The sequence below is a fragment of the Crinia signifera genome, chromosome 1, assembly GCF_055691185.1.
Source record: "Crinia signifera chromosome 1, ASM5569118v1, whole genome shotgun sequence".
NCBI lineage: Eukaryota > Metazoa > Chordata > Amphibia > Anura > Myobatrachidae > Crinia > Crinia signifera.
In genome coordinates, this window is record NC_139217.1 from 324,286,170 (window position 1) to 324,303,077 (window position 16,908).

General features: G+C 47.6%; 1 protein-coding gene across 3 annotated transcripts in view; it reads right to left on the minus strand.

Annotated features, from left to right (window-relative positions):
* REC8 (REC8 meiotic recombination protein) overlaps window positions 1-16,908 on the minus strand; it is a 78,286-nt gene that overhangs the window by 34,028 nt on the left and 27,350 nt on the right. For all 3 annotated transcript variants that reach the window (XM_083188050.1, XM_083188058.1, XM_083188042.1), the window contains 3 exons: window positions 14,808-14,991; window positions 1,883-1,934; window positions 797-879 (listed from right to left, as the gene is read on the minus strand). In XM_083188050.1, coding sequence (XP_083044176.1) covers window positions 797-879; window positions 1,883-1,934; window positions 14,808-14,991 — 319 coding nt within the window. The remainder of the gene's footprint in view (window positions 1-796; window positions 880-1,882; window positions 1,935-14,807; window positions 14,992-16,908) is intronic.

The window sequence follows — 16,908 nt, forward strand, 5'->3', positions numbered from 1 at the left end:
GTGTCCACTGAAGACTATCTCACTTCCTCAAATCTCTTCATGTAATGTTATTCACCACTGTCATTAGTAGACTGCTAATCATCATTATGGCTATTGTAGAAGACGATTATCTGTTGTAGACTTTTCCAGACTAAAAGACAGGCAGGACCGATGTAAGACTTCTCAGCACCCTAGGCACTGTCCCGTCCAACCCCACAATGCCACCAATACCCACTATCCAGCCCCTCAGGTGAAAGTGTGAAGATGGTGTCTTAGAAGTTCCACCTGCATTCAGTGCAATAAGAATGTCTTAAGATGGCCATACATCTACAAATGTATGAGCTGGCCCTGATCCAGGGGCTTCATTGTCTGTTAAGTCATGCTCTCCTTTGTGGGGCACTTGAGAGATATGATGCCTACAGAAGTTTGGGGAATTACATTTTGTGAGGGTGTCTCAGGTGAGGCTACTACAATGAAGTTGTGTGAGGCCTGAGTTTTAAGTAGCTTCATAGTCTGCAACCATATAGCAGAAAGATAGGCCCTAGTTATATCTTGGTGGCTTATTTTATATGTGCTTAGGTGAAATGTGGGATTCTCCACTAATAATATAACATATTTGCTTTTCTTGACTGTAAATAATGTTGTTAAATCCTATTTATTGAAAGTAATAATAATAATTATTGATTAAAGTATTGTAATCCGATTTGTTTTCACCAATATCCCCCTCACGGCACTTTGCTCAGATAGAAACAGCTGTCATGGTATCACATCTAGTCTGTTATAATACTTTAGTCCCTAATCAACAGAGACATCTTACCAGGAAAGAAAGCAATTGGTTCTCCGGTTACTTCATCCAGAAGCGCTGCAGCATCGAGCTGTGGAGTCATTTCTGTGGGAAGACTGCACAGACAGAGAGACAGCTGAGATAAAACACACTGAACTGCTTCTACTATAGAGCATATAGGAGGTGACACAGGCTTGATCGCATGGCGGCAAATTTGCATGGTGGCCGATTATCGATACACTGCCCGTGCATATGGCCCATTGTGCGCAAGGCCGTCCTTCAATGAAATCCTGCTACTTTTTCTATTCGCTAGCTGTTCACAAGGTGACTGAGAGGAAGTAGGCGACTCGGGTTGAAACTGGTAATTTAGTGGTAGTGAAAAAAGCAGGTGTGTCTAGGAAAATACTGGGAGTGTCCGTGAGTGTCTACAGGGCCCACTGCTGCCCCTGTCACCCACTGTTTTTCCCTGTCACACTCTGCCTCCCCCTGCCTCTTCCTCTCACCTTCTGCATACCTCCCAACTGTCACGATTACAGCGGGACAGTCCCGATTTCGGGTCCTGCCCCGCTGTCCCACCCGCGGCAGGCATTGTCCCGCTGCGGGGGGTGGCAGTTGGGAGACCCCCCAATCTAATAGAATAGACGCTGTGCGCATGCGCACAGCATCTATTCTCGTATGAAAATGAGGTTGCGGCTAACTAGCATAAGCTGCGCCCTCATTTGCATACGCCCCGCCCCCTTTTCGGACGCTCGCAGGCGGCTTCGCCGCGCGAGTGTCCCTATTTCGTTTAATCAGAAGTTGGGAGGTATGCTTCTGCCTCTCCATATCACCCATTGCCATGTTGCATATTGTGAACTTTGGTAGGGGTGGAGGAGTGGGGCCCAAATTTAATTTTGCACCTGAGCTCACCACCCACAAGTTCCGCCACTGCTGCAAAGGTAACCCATCACTCCACCCTCTCCTTGGCCTGCACTCATTTCTGCTCTTTCACAATCCTACCATTATGATCTTTGTTTTGGCGAAAGTTTAGGGACATAAGCAGATTTAAACAAGGCCAAGGTCATCCTTCACTGCACCATATATGAGCGTTTTTATATATTTATAATAGCTTTATTTTACCCTGGCAACTGTATGTCGGTTATGGCTTCTCCTCTCCTGCGTTTGTCATCTTCTGTGAAAATACTAAATGTTACACACTTACATTTCATAAAAAAAAAAAAAAATCATACAAGTAGTCTCCAATAATATTATATAATCTGTTATTTTTATGTAGGATGGATTTTTTTTCTCAGAACACTATATGTTACATAACATTGTACTCTGACAATTTCAACACTAGGGGATATTTTCCATTACCTAAAGCCAAAAGCCAGATAGTGCTGAATTGTGCGAATTCTTGCAGCACAATAATGATATTAAGTTACAATGTTGACAACTCTTTAATCAGCTCCCTGGGGAACTTCCATACAGCTGTACTGTACATTTATGGTTGCAGTGCTGATTCATAATTGTACATTATGCCGATGTTTTCACAACTAAGCGATTATCAGTAAACTGCATATGCACCACTACCGCACTGCACACCCTGGGGTTTATTTACTAAGTTGATAGTTCTATTCAAGATGGGAATCTACTTAATCTTTAGCACCTTTTAGAAGTTAATATATAGAATCTGATTGGTTGACCCTAGCAACATCCCATCTTAGTATATAAACCCCCCTGCTTCTCCTTTAGCCATACGGAACTCAGGGATAACACTGGGTATAGGCTGTTGAGCTGAATCTTGGCACCAAACTGTTAAGACTTCTCTCCCAGCAGCCCAGGCTTCCTCTCCCCTATACTTGCTCCCAGCCACAGGCATCCAGTTTCAGTTTGGTGCCTATTGGGATGGGCACTGTTTGCACAAGGCTACTATTAAGCAACTTCTTCATAGTTTTAATTTACTTGAATCAGTGTCAGAGATGCCCTCATTGCCGCTCCCATTATCCCCAATACTGAGTAACCTCAGCCACGCTCCAGTACACAGTAGGGTAGTAGCAGCAAGTCACATCGGGGGCAGATAAGAAAGCAACCATCAGTAAAGGAACACCACCTGCAGTGTAGGCAGTGGGGGCTCAAGTTGTCTCCAGTTCAACAGGGTGATTTGTATGGCAACATGGCAATATCCAGTGTGGCAGGTGTTACACCGGTGTCCATGCCAGACGGGCGGAGGCAGGGGCCATCAAAGCCTAATTATTTGGTAAGCGGATACAGATTTTGGCTTCCCTTGGTGGAATAAACCCTCATTACCCAATTGTCATTTAGTTAGTGCGTGAAATTTGCGGAGTACAGGTAATAATGAAACACTGACACAAGGTAATCTGTACAAACTGTACAGCTCGGTAAATATATGTTCCCCATGCCCGTGTCGCTCAATAGAGTACATTGTGTCCTATATCTGTACTGTTATACTTGTCTACCTATATCTGGCTGGTGCAATCACCATGTGGCGCTGCTGAATGGCTGCCTGGGTGCTGCACAGCTCAGTAATTATATGTTCCCATATCCGTGTCCCCCATTAGAGTACATCTAATATATATATATGCCTGTACTGTTACTGGCTACCCATCTGGCTGGTGCAATCACCATGTGGCGCCGCTGAATGGCTGCCGTGGTACTGCACAGCTCAGTAATTATTTGTTCCCCATGTCCGTGTCCCTCATTAGAATGCGTCTAGTGCATATCTGTATGTGTGATGTATATCTGTACTGCCATTGTTGCTCGTACTGATAACCCTTTGTATTACAGTATGTGAATTATTTGTAATGTCTGTAAAGCGCCTTGAGTCCTGTTGGAGAAAGTGCACTATATAAATAAAACTTACTTACTTACATGATTCACACAAAAATATACATAGGCCCCCTCAGGAATATAATAAAACACATGGAATGTGGGGGGCCATCCTGCAATAAAAGCCTGCCACTTTTTATTAACCCCTTCCCGACATTTGACGTACATTTACGTCATGGTCGGGATGTACTTCCCGACACATGGCATAAATGTACGTCATGACTTGTAACTGTCACCGCGTCTAGAGACGCGGTGACAGAGGGACGATGTCTGCTGTCCCTGACAGCAGACATCTTCCCTCATTGCCCAGGGGGGGCAGCGATGCCCCCCGCCATGGGCGATCGCTGCGATTGGCTGTTCAAACGTGAACAGCCAAAAGCAGCGTTTACTGTGTTATGTGTAAAATTTAGACTCTGCTGCCCCCTAGCGTCCAAAAAAAATAAAAGAAAGTTGAAATAATGATGTAATAATAAAGTTTAGATATGGTCTTTGTTAGTTATTAACTATTTTGAGTGGTATGATTATTTGTCTCACAAGCAGAAAATGTAACATTTTGCAAATTGCAAAATGTTCATTTTTTTTACGACATTTTGGTATTTTTCACAAAAAAAAAAAACTGTATCGACCAAAATTTATCACTAACTTAAAGTACAATGTGTCACGGGAAAACAATCTCAAAATCACTGGGATAAGTAAAAGCAAAAAAAAGTTATCCCCACTTAAGTGATACCTGTCAGATTTGAAAAAAAGGCCTCTGTCAGGAAGGCAAAAACATGCTGCGTCGGTAAGGAGTTAATCATTTGCCATATGCAAGTACGGATTGTGTAATGGTTAGCATTACTGCTTCACAGCACTGAGGTCATGGGTTCTATTCCCACCATGACACTAACTCTCCTAGTACTTGCGTGGGTTTCCTCCGGGTATGCTGGTTTACTTCCACAATCCAAAAATATACTGGTAGGCTAATTGGCTCCCAACAAATTAACCCTATAATGTCTGTGTGTGCGTGTACATGCGGTAGGGAATATACTGTAGATTGTAAGCTCCACTGGGGCAGGGACTGATGTGAATGTTCAACTATACTCTGTGAAGTGCTGCGGAATATGTATGCGCTATATAAGAAACTGTTAATAAATAAATATGAAGCCAGCGTTTGGGGGTGGTAACTGGCAGTTTTCAGGGAGTGACAGGGAAAATGCAGGCATGCCCAGGCATTTTTTGGGGGGAAGTCTTGTGACATCACATCCGGCACTGATCTGCCTGTTTTCATCGCACCTGCTGAGTAAGTCCTGTGCTATCCACACACTGCACACACTGAAAAAAACACTTGTTGGTGAGCGTCTTGCATACGGATTTATTGCTAATTGCAGGGCTGCAATATTTTCATGAACCATTTGCAAGCATTGCATATCAATTCACAGGCTTGCATAGGGCGGGGTATCACTCTTAATTAGCAGCCCAGCGATTAGGTTTGAATAACCCTCAGAATCTCATTAAAAGGTACATTAAAAAATAGAATTGATTAGTGTCAGGCAGAATTGAGTACAATCTAATGAAAATGAGTGCTATGAGACACAGTGACACGTGTGTGTGTGTGTGTGTGTGTGTGTGTGTGTGTGTGTGTGTAATCTGGATTTATGATTCAGTCTGCCTTGGTTTTGTGTTCAGCATTTGACTCACTGTTGGCCTCCAGTGGCAGGTCTGTGCCACATCAGCTCAATATTCTGTGAGCAATTATTCACAAGGCTGTGAGGTAATTAGCTAGTTAAGCACAAGCCTGGGAGCTCCCTGGATCTTCAGGTGTAATTAATCACCTGAGCCCTTTATAGGGCAGGCTCTCCTGCAATACTCTGCCAGTGATAGCTCCCTGTTAACCAATGTTTAGTGCCTGCTTCCTGTGCAGGGAACTCTCTGTTAGCTCTCAGCTTCGCTACCTGGTTCCTTGTTCCGGTCTGCTGTTTGGATCTCAGGATATATCCTCTGCAGCTCAGCTCCCAGTTCCTTCATCTCATTCTGGGTCCCATTACGTTTGCAGCTCTGCCAAGCTGTTTCTGGTCCCCGGTGGTTTTCAGTTCTTTGGAGTCTCTTGCTAAGGTTCTCCAGCGGTCCTGCTGCCTGCCCTGGTTATCAGCTCCCAGACTCTGTTCCAGGTCTGTGCCTCTTGGTCCCTTCGTGACCCTGCTGACAGCTCAGGTTCCATCATCTGTAGCAGGTCACGTAAGTGCTCCAGTGGAGCCTGGTGCTTACCTTTATTTGCCGGCAGCCAGCCGGCCAGTGTTACCATCTTTTTGGCTACTAGCCTGTTTGTTTTATTTGAGGGCACAGGCCTCCACCCCTCCGTGGGTCCAGCCTGTCTCCCTCTCTGGTGGTTACCAGTTCTTTATTTCTGTTCTCTTTACCCTTCATTAGTCCTTTGGGGTAGGCAAGGTGTTCCTGTTCTGGTTATTGGTTTGGGGGATTCACTTCCAGCCCTTGTTACTTTTCTGTGGAAATTCCCCTCAGCTCTCTTGTGTCTGCGACTGGGTCGCATTCCCGTCCTTGGCCTGGTGCTGGCAGATAGGGGTCATTAACAGCATAGGCCCATTAGCTAGTCATTCCTCTTGAGCCAACCTCTGATGATTGCAAGCTCTTTGTCCCCTCATAGACCTAGCTGCATCGGGGTTGGAGCGGGCATAACTCGCTCCTTCGGATGCGGCGGCAACAGGGGAAGACTAGCATTCGCAGGGGTTTGTCATCTGCCTGAGGTGCTCAACAGAGAGAGTGTAGGGTTCGCCGTGGCTGTCCTAAACAGCGGTCACGGGCTCACGCCTGATCTCCGGTAGTTACACCCAGCTCCCAGGCGGCATCCGTAACTGTGTGTGTGTGTGTGTGTGTGTGTGGGGTACTGTTATGAATGTTTAGTTACACAATTTGGTTTATGCTACAAGTGCTTCACCTACAGTGCATAGTTAGGGATTGTTACAATAAGCAAGTCGTACTTATATCCTTTCTATTTGTGCACTACTGTGGGAGCATAAATTGTGTAAGGGGAACTACTACTGTGTGGGCATAATGTGTATAAGAGATACTACTGAGTAGGCATAACATGTGTAAGGGGCTTTAGTGTGTGGAATAACATGTATAAGGGGCTCTAGTATGAGATGTAAAGTGCATAAGAGGTGCTACTGTGTATAAAAAGTGAATAAGGGGCTCAGATTTTTGGTGCAACCTGTATAAGGGACTCTCCTGTATGGCATATCTCATATACTGTAAGTGGCATAAGGTGTATGAAAAGTACCACTGTGTAGTGCTGAGCCATTTTAACAGATAAGGGGGCCCATGTGCAGGCTCAAGGTGGGCCCCCTCTTCTCCACGGTCCAATAGACTGTTAGGCGCCGTCTCAGGCACCGCCGCCGTCCTATTCCATCAGCAGCGTCTGCGCTGCTAGGACAGCGGCCATCTTCTCTGGACGCGTCACTGGAGAGCTTCGGGGACGTTGCTAGGCAACGCCCCGAACTTCCGCCGCGGCCGTCTCTGCAGGGGGAAGACTCTGCAGGACGGACCGCACGTGACGTCACGCAAGGGGCAGCAAATTTTAAATATAAGCCGGCGTCTCTCACAAACAGACGCCGGTTATAGCGTTCTGTCAGCCCATGTCAGAGTGTGTTCTTGGTCCTGGTTCCTGGTGGAAATCCTTCCTTTTGATCCACGCTTGTTCTGTCCTGCCTGGTCTGGTCTTGCTGTGTCTGGAATTCTACTTCTGCCCTGCTGTTCACTCATCTGCCCAAGAGTTCTGCAAGTGATTGTCTGGGACTCCATCATCATCTCAGATAAGTCAGGGGTTACCCTGTCTCTCTCCTTACGCAGTTGTGACACACGGTGTCACTGGGCATTAGAGTCATTTTCTTATATTACATCCTATTAGCATTGTTGCCATTTTACGTGTTCTTCTTCTGGGCATTGTTGCCCATTGTATTATATAACATCTCATTAGCATTGTTGCCATTTCCTTATATTACATCTCAGTAGCATTGTTGCCATTGCATGGGCTTATAGCACACGTGCTCTATTGCCAGTTAGAGTCACCTGCTCAGCCCATACTTCTTTTGGGGTTTTGGGAGTTCCCCGGTATAGGGATTTAGTTAGCTATTCCCCTTGCTCTCTCCTGGTCTCGGCGGGCGTGTTGTCATTTCCTAAGACCTGCCTGTAGCGGAGTGGGGCGGACCTAATTCGCCCTTCAGCCGAGACGGGCCCAGGTGAAGCCTAGCACCGCACACGTCCGTCGACTCCAGTCAGAGGTAACGGAGTTAGGGTACCGGGGATACTCCTAGAATCCTTACATTATAACCGGCCAAAGAAACATTATCCCCCAGCGGTTCTGGAGGATCTCTTTGTACTCAGTTGTTGTGCCCGGGTGTCTTGTGTTTTTTCATCCGTCATGGATCCCTCTGCAGGGGGCCCAGCGCAAGTACTGTCAGATCAGGTTCGTCTCCTCACGCAGCAGATGGTGGAGTTGTCCCTGCGTGTAGAGACACAGGAGGAGGTTAGGAGAGTAGTCCCGGCTGGGGCTCAACCCATCAAAGAACCTAAAATTTATCTTCCTGATCGTTTTTCAGGCGACCGGAAGTTGTTTTTTAATTTTAGGGAGAGCTGTAAACTTTATTTCCGTCTCCGGCCCGTTTCCTCAGGCTCAGAGATTCAGAAAGTCGGGTTGGTTGTCTCCCTACTTCAAGGGGATCCACAAACATGGGCCTTTGGTTTAGGGGCAGACAGTCCTGAGCTCAGTTCTGTGGATGCCTTTTTCACAGCTATGGGGTGCTTTATGATGATCCTGATAAAGCAGCCTCCGCCGAGGCTCACATTTGGGCCTTGAAACAAGGTCGCCGTACTGCAGAGGCCTACTGCTCTGAATTCCGACGTTACGCTGGTGATACCACTTGGAATGACCCTGCGCTGCGGAGCCAATTCCATCTTGGCCTAGCAGATCAGGTAAAAGATTTCCTGGTACAATATCCGGCGGCAGCCTCTCTTGATGAATTGATGCAGTTGGTGGTCCGCATTGATAGACGCATCAGAGAGAGGCGCTCCGAGCGAGAATTACCCTCCTATCCTCTGGCCGAGACAGGAGGTGATCTGGCAGGTGGGTCTGAAGAACCAATGCAAATTGGTGCATCTCGCCTATCGAACCAGGAGAAGGCCCGTCGTCGCTCCCTGGGCTTATGTTTGTATTGTGGGGGTAAAGGACACCTGGTGGGCACATGTCCAGAGCGTCCGGGAAACGCCAGGGCCTAGGGGTTCGGGGAGGAATCCTTCTAGGCCAGTCCCGTTTATCTCCCAATAATTCTCTTCTGTTATGTATTTGTTTGAGTCTGGGGGTTCAGCGGTGGGAATCTCAGGCCTTTGTGGATAGTGGGGCAGCCGGGAATTTCATCGATTCTCGTCTGGTTCAGGATCTTGCCATTCCATTAGTCCCTCTTTCTTCTGAGTTATCTGTTTTTGGCTTGGATGGCAGTCTCCTTCCCAAGGGTCTGATTTCACATCGCACTGTGCCCTTAGACCTAAGCATAGGCTCCACCCATTCCGAGACTCTTGAATTCCTTGTTATTCACAGTCCCTTAGCTCCTGTGGTGTTGGGGTTACCGTGGTTAAGGGTACATAACCCTCACTTTGATTGGCGGATGGGGGAGCTGTTGCGGTGGGGTGAGACATGCGCGGACTCCTGCCTGCACCTCCCTGTCAGGGTCTCTAGCCTCGCCAATCCTCTGCTCCGTATGTTTCTTTTTCAGATGTCTTTTCAAAAAAAGAGGCAGAGATCTTATCTCCCCATCGCCCCTATGACTGTGCCATCAGTCTCCTCCCTCGGGCTAAATTACCCAAGGGTCGCTTGTATGCATTGTCCTTACCCGAAGCTAAGGCGATGGAGGAGTATATTACTGACAACTTAAAGAAAGGCTTTATTCGTCCCTCAAAATCTCCTGTGGGGGCGGGGGTTTTCTTTGTTGGTAAAAGACGGTACCTTACATCCATGTATTGATTACAGACAGCTTAATTTAATCTCGGTAAAGAACTCTTACCCGTTATCTTTAATTTCCGTCTTGTTTGATCAATTATGCTCTGCTACAGTTTTCTCTAAGATTGATCTCCGAGGGGCATATAATTTGATAAGAATCAAAGCGGGCGATGAGTGGAAGACCGCTTTTAACACCCATACTGGTCATTATGAATACCTGGTAATGCCTTTTGGGCTAGCCAATGCCCCTGCAGTCTTTCACGACTTCATTAATGACGTCCTTCGGGATTTTTTGGGGATTTTTGTGGTCGTTTATCTGGACGATATTTTAATTTTTTCTTCTTCTTTGGAGCAACATAGAGTACACGTTAAGAAGGTTTTACAGAAACTCAGAGAAAACTGTCTGTATGCGAAACTCGAAAAGTGTGAGTTCGAGGTCCAGAGTATTTCTTTCCTGGGCTATGTTATTTCTCCTAAAGGCTTCTATATGGATCCTGTTAAGGTTCAGGCTATCTTGGATTGGGTGCAGCCCACTACTCTTAAAGCAGTCCAGAGGTTTTTGGGGTTTGCGAACTACTACCGCAGGTTCATTCCCGCGTTCTCTGATATAGTCGCACCCATCGTTGCACTCACCAAGAAGGGGGCAGATCCTGCTCTCTGGTCCTCAGAAGTCCACAATTCTTTTCGTCTTCTCAAAGAGGCCTTTGTATCTGCCCGGATCTTACGTCATCCAGATCCTGATCGCCCATTTATTTTAGAGGTAGATGCCTCCGAAATTGGCATAGGGGCTGTGTTGTCGCAGGTAGATTCTAAGGATGGTCTATTACACCCTTGTTCCTTCCATTCGCGTAAGTTCTCGTCTGCTGAACGGAATTACGATGTGGGGAACAGGGAACTTCTGGCCATAAAATGCGCTCTGGAGGAATGGCGGCACTGGCTGGAGGGAGCTAAATATCAGGTGACTGTTTTCACTGATCATAAAAACCTCTCTTACCTTCAAGATGCCAAGAGACTAAATGCCCGTCAGGCAAGGTGGGCGTTATTCTTTGCTCGTTTTAATTTTCGCATCACCTTTAGGCCAGGTTCCCGAAACGTCAAGGCGGACGCCTTGTCCAGGAGGTTTTTGGGTTTTCAAAACAAGGAGTCGGCGCTGGAGACCATTATTCCTTCTTCTAGGATTTACGTTGGTATTGCGCAAACACTTTTGGATAAAGTCCTGCGGGCTCAAAAGGAGGCACCTGACCTCACCCCTTCTGGGAGATTATTTGTCCCCTCCAGACTCCGAGGGAAGGTTCTTGCTGAATTTCATACGGCCAAGACCGCAGGTCATCCTGGTTGTACCAAGACATTGGAGTTAATTTCTCGTTCTGTATGGTGGCCTTCAATGAGGGGGGATGTGGAATCTTTTGTCAAGTCTTGCGAGGTTTGTGCCAAGAACAAGTCCCTCCGCACCCCTCCCACGGGTCAACTCCTTCCTTTATCTTGTCCGGAGAGACCATGGACCCATATCTCCATGGATTTTATTGTGGATTTGCCCTCGTCCTCTGGTCATAATACCATCTGGGTGGTCGTGGACCGTTTCAGCAAGATGGCGCATTTTGTTCCCCTGATCGGTCTTCCTTCTGCTCAGAGATTAGCTGCATTATTTTTGCTGCATATATTTCGCCTTCATGGTCTTCCCACAGACATTGTCTCAGGGGGGTGCAGTTTGTCGCCAAGTTTTGGAGGTTCCTCTGTGCAGCTTTAGGCATCAGTCTCAGTCCATCCTCCGGGTATCATCCCCAGTCGAATGGACAGACTGAAAGAATCAATCAAAGTCTTGAACAATTTTTGAGATGTTATGCTTCCAAGTGTCAGAACAATTGGTCAGAGCATCTGCCTTTCGCAGAGTTTGCATATAATAATGCATGGCATTCTGCTTCGAGGATGTCTCCTTTTTTCTGTGTCTCTGGTCAACACCCCAGAGCCAATTCTTTTTATTCCGGAGCTTCCGGGGGTGGTTCTTGGTTATCTCAAAGGAGGCTTATTTGGAGCAAAGTTCATAAGGCTCTTCTTGCTTCTTCGGCTTCTGCCAAACGGTTCTCTGACCGCAACAGAATGCCTTGTTCTTTTAGAGTGGGAGACTGGGTTTTTCTTTCGACCCGGAACATCAAGATTCGCCAGGCCTCTCAGAAACTGGGACCCCGCTTTATTGGTCCTTTTAGAATCATCAGTCAAATCAACCCGGTGGCGTTCAAGCTCCAACTGCCCCGGGCAATGAAAATCCACAATACTTTCCATTGTTCTCTTTTTAAGCAGGCATCTCAGCCCAGACGCAAGGGACCTGCACCCATCCTTGTCCAAGGTCACAAAGAATTCCTTATTGAAAAGATTCTTGATTCCAAGGTGATTCGCAATCAGCTCAAATTTCTGGTTCATTGGAAAGGATATGGCCCGGAGGAGAGATCCTGGATTCCGGATCACGAGCTCCACGCTCCTACCCTCAAGAAGAGATTTTTTGAGGAATTTCCCCATAAACCCAGACTTGGGGGTCCCTTGACCCCTCCTCAAGGGGGGGGGGGGGGTACTGTTAGGCGCCGTCTCAGGCACCGCCGCCGTCCTATTCCATCAGCAGCGTCTGCGCTGCTAGGACGGTGGCCATCTTCTCTGGACGTGTCACTGGAGAGCTTCGGGGACGTTGCTAGGCAACGCCCCGAACTTCCGCCGCGGCCGTCTCTGCAGGGGGAAGACTCTGCAGGACGGACCGCACGTGACGTCACGCAAGGGGCAGCAAATTTTAAATATAAGCCGGCGTCTCTCACAAACAGACGCCGGTTATAGCGTTCTGTCAGCCCATGTCAGAGTGTGTTCCTGGTCCTGGTTCCTGGTGGAAATCCTTCCTTTTGATCCACGCTTGTTCTGTCCTGCCTGGTCTGGTCTTGCTGTGTCTGGAATTCTACTTCTGCCCTGCTGTTCACTCATCTGCCCAAGAGTTCTGCAAGTGATTGTCTGGGACTCCATCATCATCTCAGATAAGTCAGGGGTTACCCTGTCTCTCTCCTTACGCAGTTGTGACACACGGTGTCACTGGGCATTAGAGTCATTTTCTTATATTACATCCTATTAGCATTGTTGCCATTTTACGTGTTCTTCTTCTGGGCATTGTTGCCCATTGTATTATATAACATCTCATTAGCATTGTTGCCATTTCCTTATATTACATCTCAGTAGCATTGTTGCCATTGCATGGGCTTATAGCACACGTGCTCTATTGCCAGTTAGAGTCACCTGCTCAGCCCATACTTCTTTTGGGGTTTTGGGAGTTCCCCGGTATAGGGATTTAGTTAGCTATTCCCCTTGCTCTCTCCTGGTCTCGGCGGGCGTGTTGTCATTTCCTAAGACCTGCCTGTAGCGGAGTGGGGCGGACCTAATTCGCACTTCAGCCGAGACGGACCCAGGTGAAGCCTAGCACCGCACACGTCCGTCGACTCCAGTCAGAGGTAACGGAGTTAGGGTACCGGGGATACTCCTAGAATCCTTACATTGACTCTGTCTACTGCACGTGCACAGGCCTCTGGAAAACATGTGTGGCACCAATTTTGTATGCAATTTTTGCCGTGAATAAAGCGTCAGATGGGGGACTCCAGAAAGGTAAGCATTAAAACATGGGTGCAATGTCTACCCTATGCACCGCTCGAATTGCACGCATTATAGAAATGCCTAAGGTGTAGTGTAATGTGAATAAGCTAGTGTCTATTACATAACGGTGTAGTGTGAATAGTGGACATCACTGGGTTGTGTAATTTGAATTGGGGGGTACTACTGTGTTTCCAAGGCCTTCCCTAGGAGACCAGGACTTTTTCTGGGTCATGTTCTTGGGAGGAGGGGAGCACCAATGGCAAAGGACACCAAAATATCTAATTACGGCTCTGCTCACTCTGTAAGCCTGAAATGTTTTTATCATCAAGGAGAACATCAGGTGCACTGGCTCTCCATATCCTACCTACAGCATACATTTAAAATTGCCCAGCCTCACCTAAAAAGCCCTAACACTGCTTAACACCCACGTACAGTAGATCTTTCTCTGACCTGCACCACAACTCCTACTCCTTAAAATAACTTCTCCTGTGCCACTGTCAACCTATGGATTTTCCTGCCATGCCTAATCGGACTCAATCCAAACTTTAAATTCTTTAAGTATTCTCTCTTTACTACTGTAACCTGTACTATTTACATTGTACATGCTAACTGTTTCTCCAAATCTACTATCTGCACTCACTTCTATTGTCAAAGTTCCCCTCTGTGGCCACTAGATTGCAAGCTTTATTAGGTCCGTTTTGTGTTCAGGTCCGTTATTTTGTCTGCTGTGTTTTTGGCTTATTCTATGCTGCATCTATAATATATCTATTGTGTAGGTGTTACATAAAGTTGTGATCATATTTATCCAACTAAATAGCTGGAAAATATTATAATTTTTGTTTGCATCCTTCCAAAAGTGAATATTCTGTGCAGTTCTCATGACCGACTTTTTTTTTTTTTTTTTTTCTCCTTATACTTACAAGATGAATGATAAGGGTATTTTTTATTTTATGTTTGTAGACCAAGATTGATGCTGGTAATTGTGGGTATTCCAGGACTGGGCACCAAGGAGAACAACTTTGTTTAGGAAGTGCAGCCCGTAGCTCCTCCCCCTTATACCCCTTCCTGTCCTCAGACAGAGACCAGTTTTAACTTAACAAGCTGAGGAATAGGGATAGGAGAAAAGAACCATTCAACAGAACACACAAGAAAGGGCAGATAAACAACTGCCAACATAAAACCTAACTGCTGAACTGGAGTGCAGGGGCAGGCGCTCAGCATCCACCTTGGCCTAAGAAAAAAAATAATTTTACAGGTAAGAACTGAAAAACCCCTTTTATTCTCACAGCCTGCGGGGGATGCTGTGAACTGTGGGATGTCTTAAAGCTGTGTCCCTTATGGATGGGAACACTCCTGAGCTGCACTAAGGACACCTATTCCAAAGGCCACATCAGCCGAGGTGAAGTTGTCAAAATTATAGAATTTGATGAATGTGTGAGCAGAAATGGTCAACAGCCATCCCGTCAGTGCCAACCTGTGGATGTCAGGATGGTGGCAAGGGCCCTGGGACAGTAAGTAGTGGCATAGTGGCAGAGGAAACGGATGGCTTTTTAGAACATTGTGGATTTTAACTAAAACCATGTTGCTAAACACATCTGCTATTCTTACCATTCTTTTCTGGGCTCTCTGTTTTTCTTTTCTCTTTGGGTTTTTTTGGCTCTCCAATTGTGTCTCTTCGGTGTTCTCGTCTTGTACGTGGCTCCGCTAAAATTTCAGCATCAGGTAATTGAGGAAGGTCTGACACAAGTAATTCCAAATCCAGTGCACTTACTTCTGGGAGATCCTGACCAAACTGCAAGGCAAGGGGACATTGATAAGGACGCTTTGCTTATGGTACGTTTAACACAGGGGTGTCCAAACTTTTTGCGACGAGGGCCAGATTTGGTGTGGGGGCCAACCATTCAGCCTGACATTCTTTGAATCCTTAATCACATCAGAATGGTCCCCCAGCGTGCCCCCATTCACTGTATATTCCCCATGCCTGCCCCCATTCGCTGTATGTCCTCCATTCTGCCCCCTTCACATTATATTCCCCTGCCTGACCATCCTTCTCTGTATGTCCCCCAGCCTGCCCATCCTTCACTGTATGCCCCCCATTCACTGTATGTTCCCCACTTTGCACCCATTCACTCTGTCCCGTAGCTTGCCCCCCCTTCTCTGAATGCCAGGGGTTCGCCACAAACCCCCCTCCTTCAAAGCAGCCAAGCACATCTCACTGTGGTGGCCGGCACCTCCTCAGTGCTGCAGACAGCAAGGTCAAGGCACGCTCGCCGGGACCCCACCTTTAGTGTACTGTGCTGTGCATCTGATGCTCCACCCGCTTCTGGCTGGAGGCTGCGGGGCACTTGAAATGATGGCACGGGCCACAATTGGCCCCCGGGCCGGACTTTGGACATGCCTGGTTTAACATGAGCTATCATTTTATGTGCCCCCTAGTGGAGGATGAAGTTATAGAGATCAATGGTCTCTAAGAGAACCAATGTCGAGGCACCAGAGGCGTAGCGAGCCCGAAGCTGGCGGAGCACACGCTCCTGGCGCCGGCACCGCCAGCTCGCCCGCTCCCCTGCTCCCCTGTCTGGGAGAGACGTCCGTGCTGCTATGTAAAATTCATTCATATCTCCCGCTGGACCGCTAGCCAAAAGGTGCTCGTGGTCCAGCAGCCACCAATTGATTGGCTGCTGGACCGCAAGCGCCCATTGGCTAGCGGTCCAGCGGGAGATATGAATTTTATATAGCAGCAGCACGTCTCTCTCCCGGGGGGAGAAGGGGCACAGCCACAGGCAGGGGGAGGGAGATCAGGACGCAGCACAGGCAGGGGGGGACTCAGGATGCACGCAGCACAGGCAGGGGGAGGTGGATCAGGACGCAGCACAGGCAGGGGGGGACTCAGGATGCACGCAGCACAGGAGCGGGGGGGGGTGAGCGGCTAACCGGCGGCTGGCTAAGTTAGGTCAGGTGTACTCCCACCCTGCTGCACACTACTGCACGTACCCACCCTGCTGCACACTACTGCACCCACCTACCCTGCTGCATACTACCGCTCCCACCCTCCCTCCCTGCTGCACACCACTGTGCATTGAATTGAAAATAGCGGCCGGGAGCAGGCCGCAGCACAGTTCTGTCCCCCTTGGCAATGAGCAAATACAGTCCCCCTTGGCATCGAGCATGAAGCCCCTGGCATTGAGCATGTAGGTAAGTGGCACTTATGTGTCAAATGTGTAATGGGCATTATGGTGTGTTATATAGTATGCAATGGGCATTGCGGAGTGTTATATGGTATGTCGTGGGCTTATGTGTAATTGGAATTACAAAGTTCACTAATGTGCAATGGGCGTTACGTTGTGTGGTATAATGTTGGTCCGTGCCCACTTTTCACTGCGCAGGAGCCTCACCTACTACAAATTGGGGGGGCGCGAAACATGCCCTTGCTCCGGGCACTGTGGCACCTAATCTGTGCAGCATAATATGTAAGGGGGCCTACATATTACAAGTATACGGGGGCCTACTATTGTGTTGCATGATGTGTAAAAGGGGTTTATGGTGTGCTGCAATACATTCAAAAACACACACCCTTTTGAGTGACCACACCTGCTATTTCTGGAGTGCGGCCCTTGAATATCTGCTGGAAGTTTTAAATGGCCCCCCCAGCTGAAATAATTGACCACCCCTGGATTGGACAGATAAATCTGTAGGTGTGTGCCCAGCATAA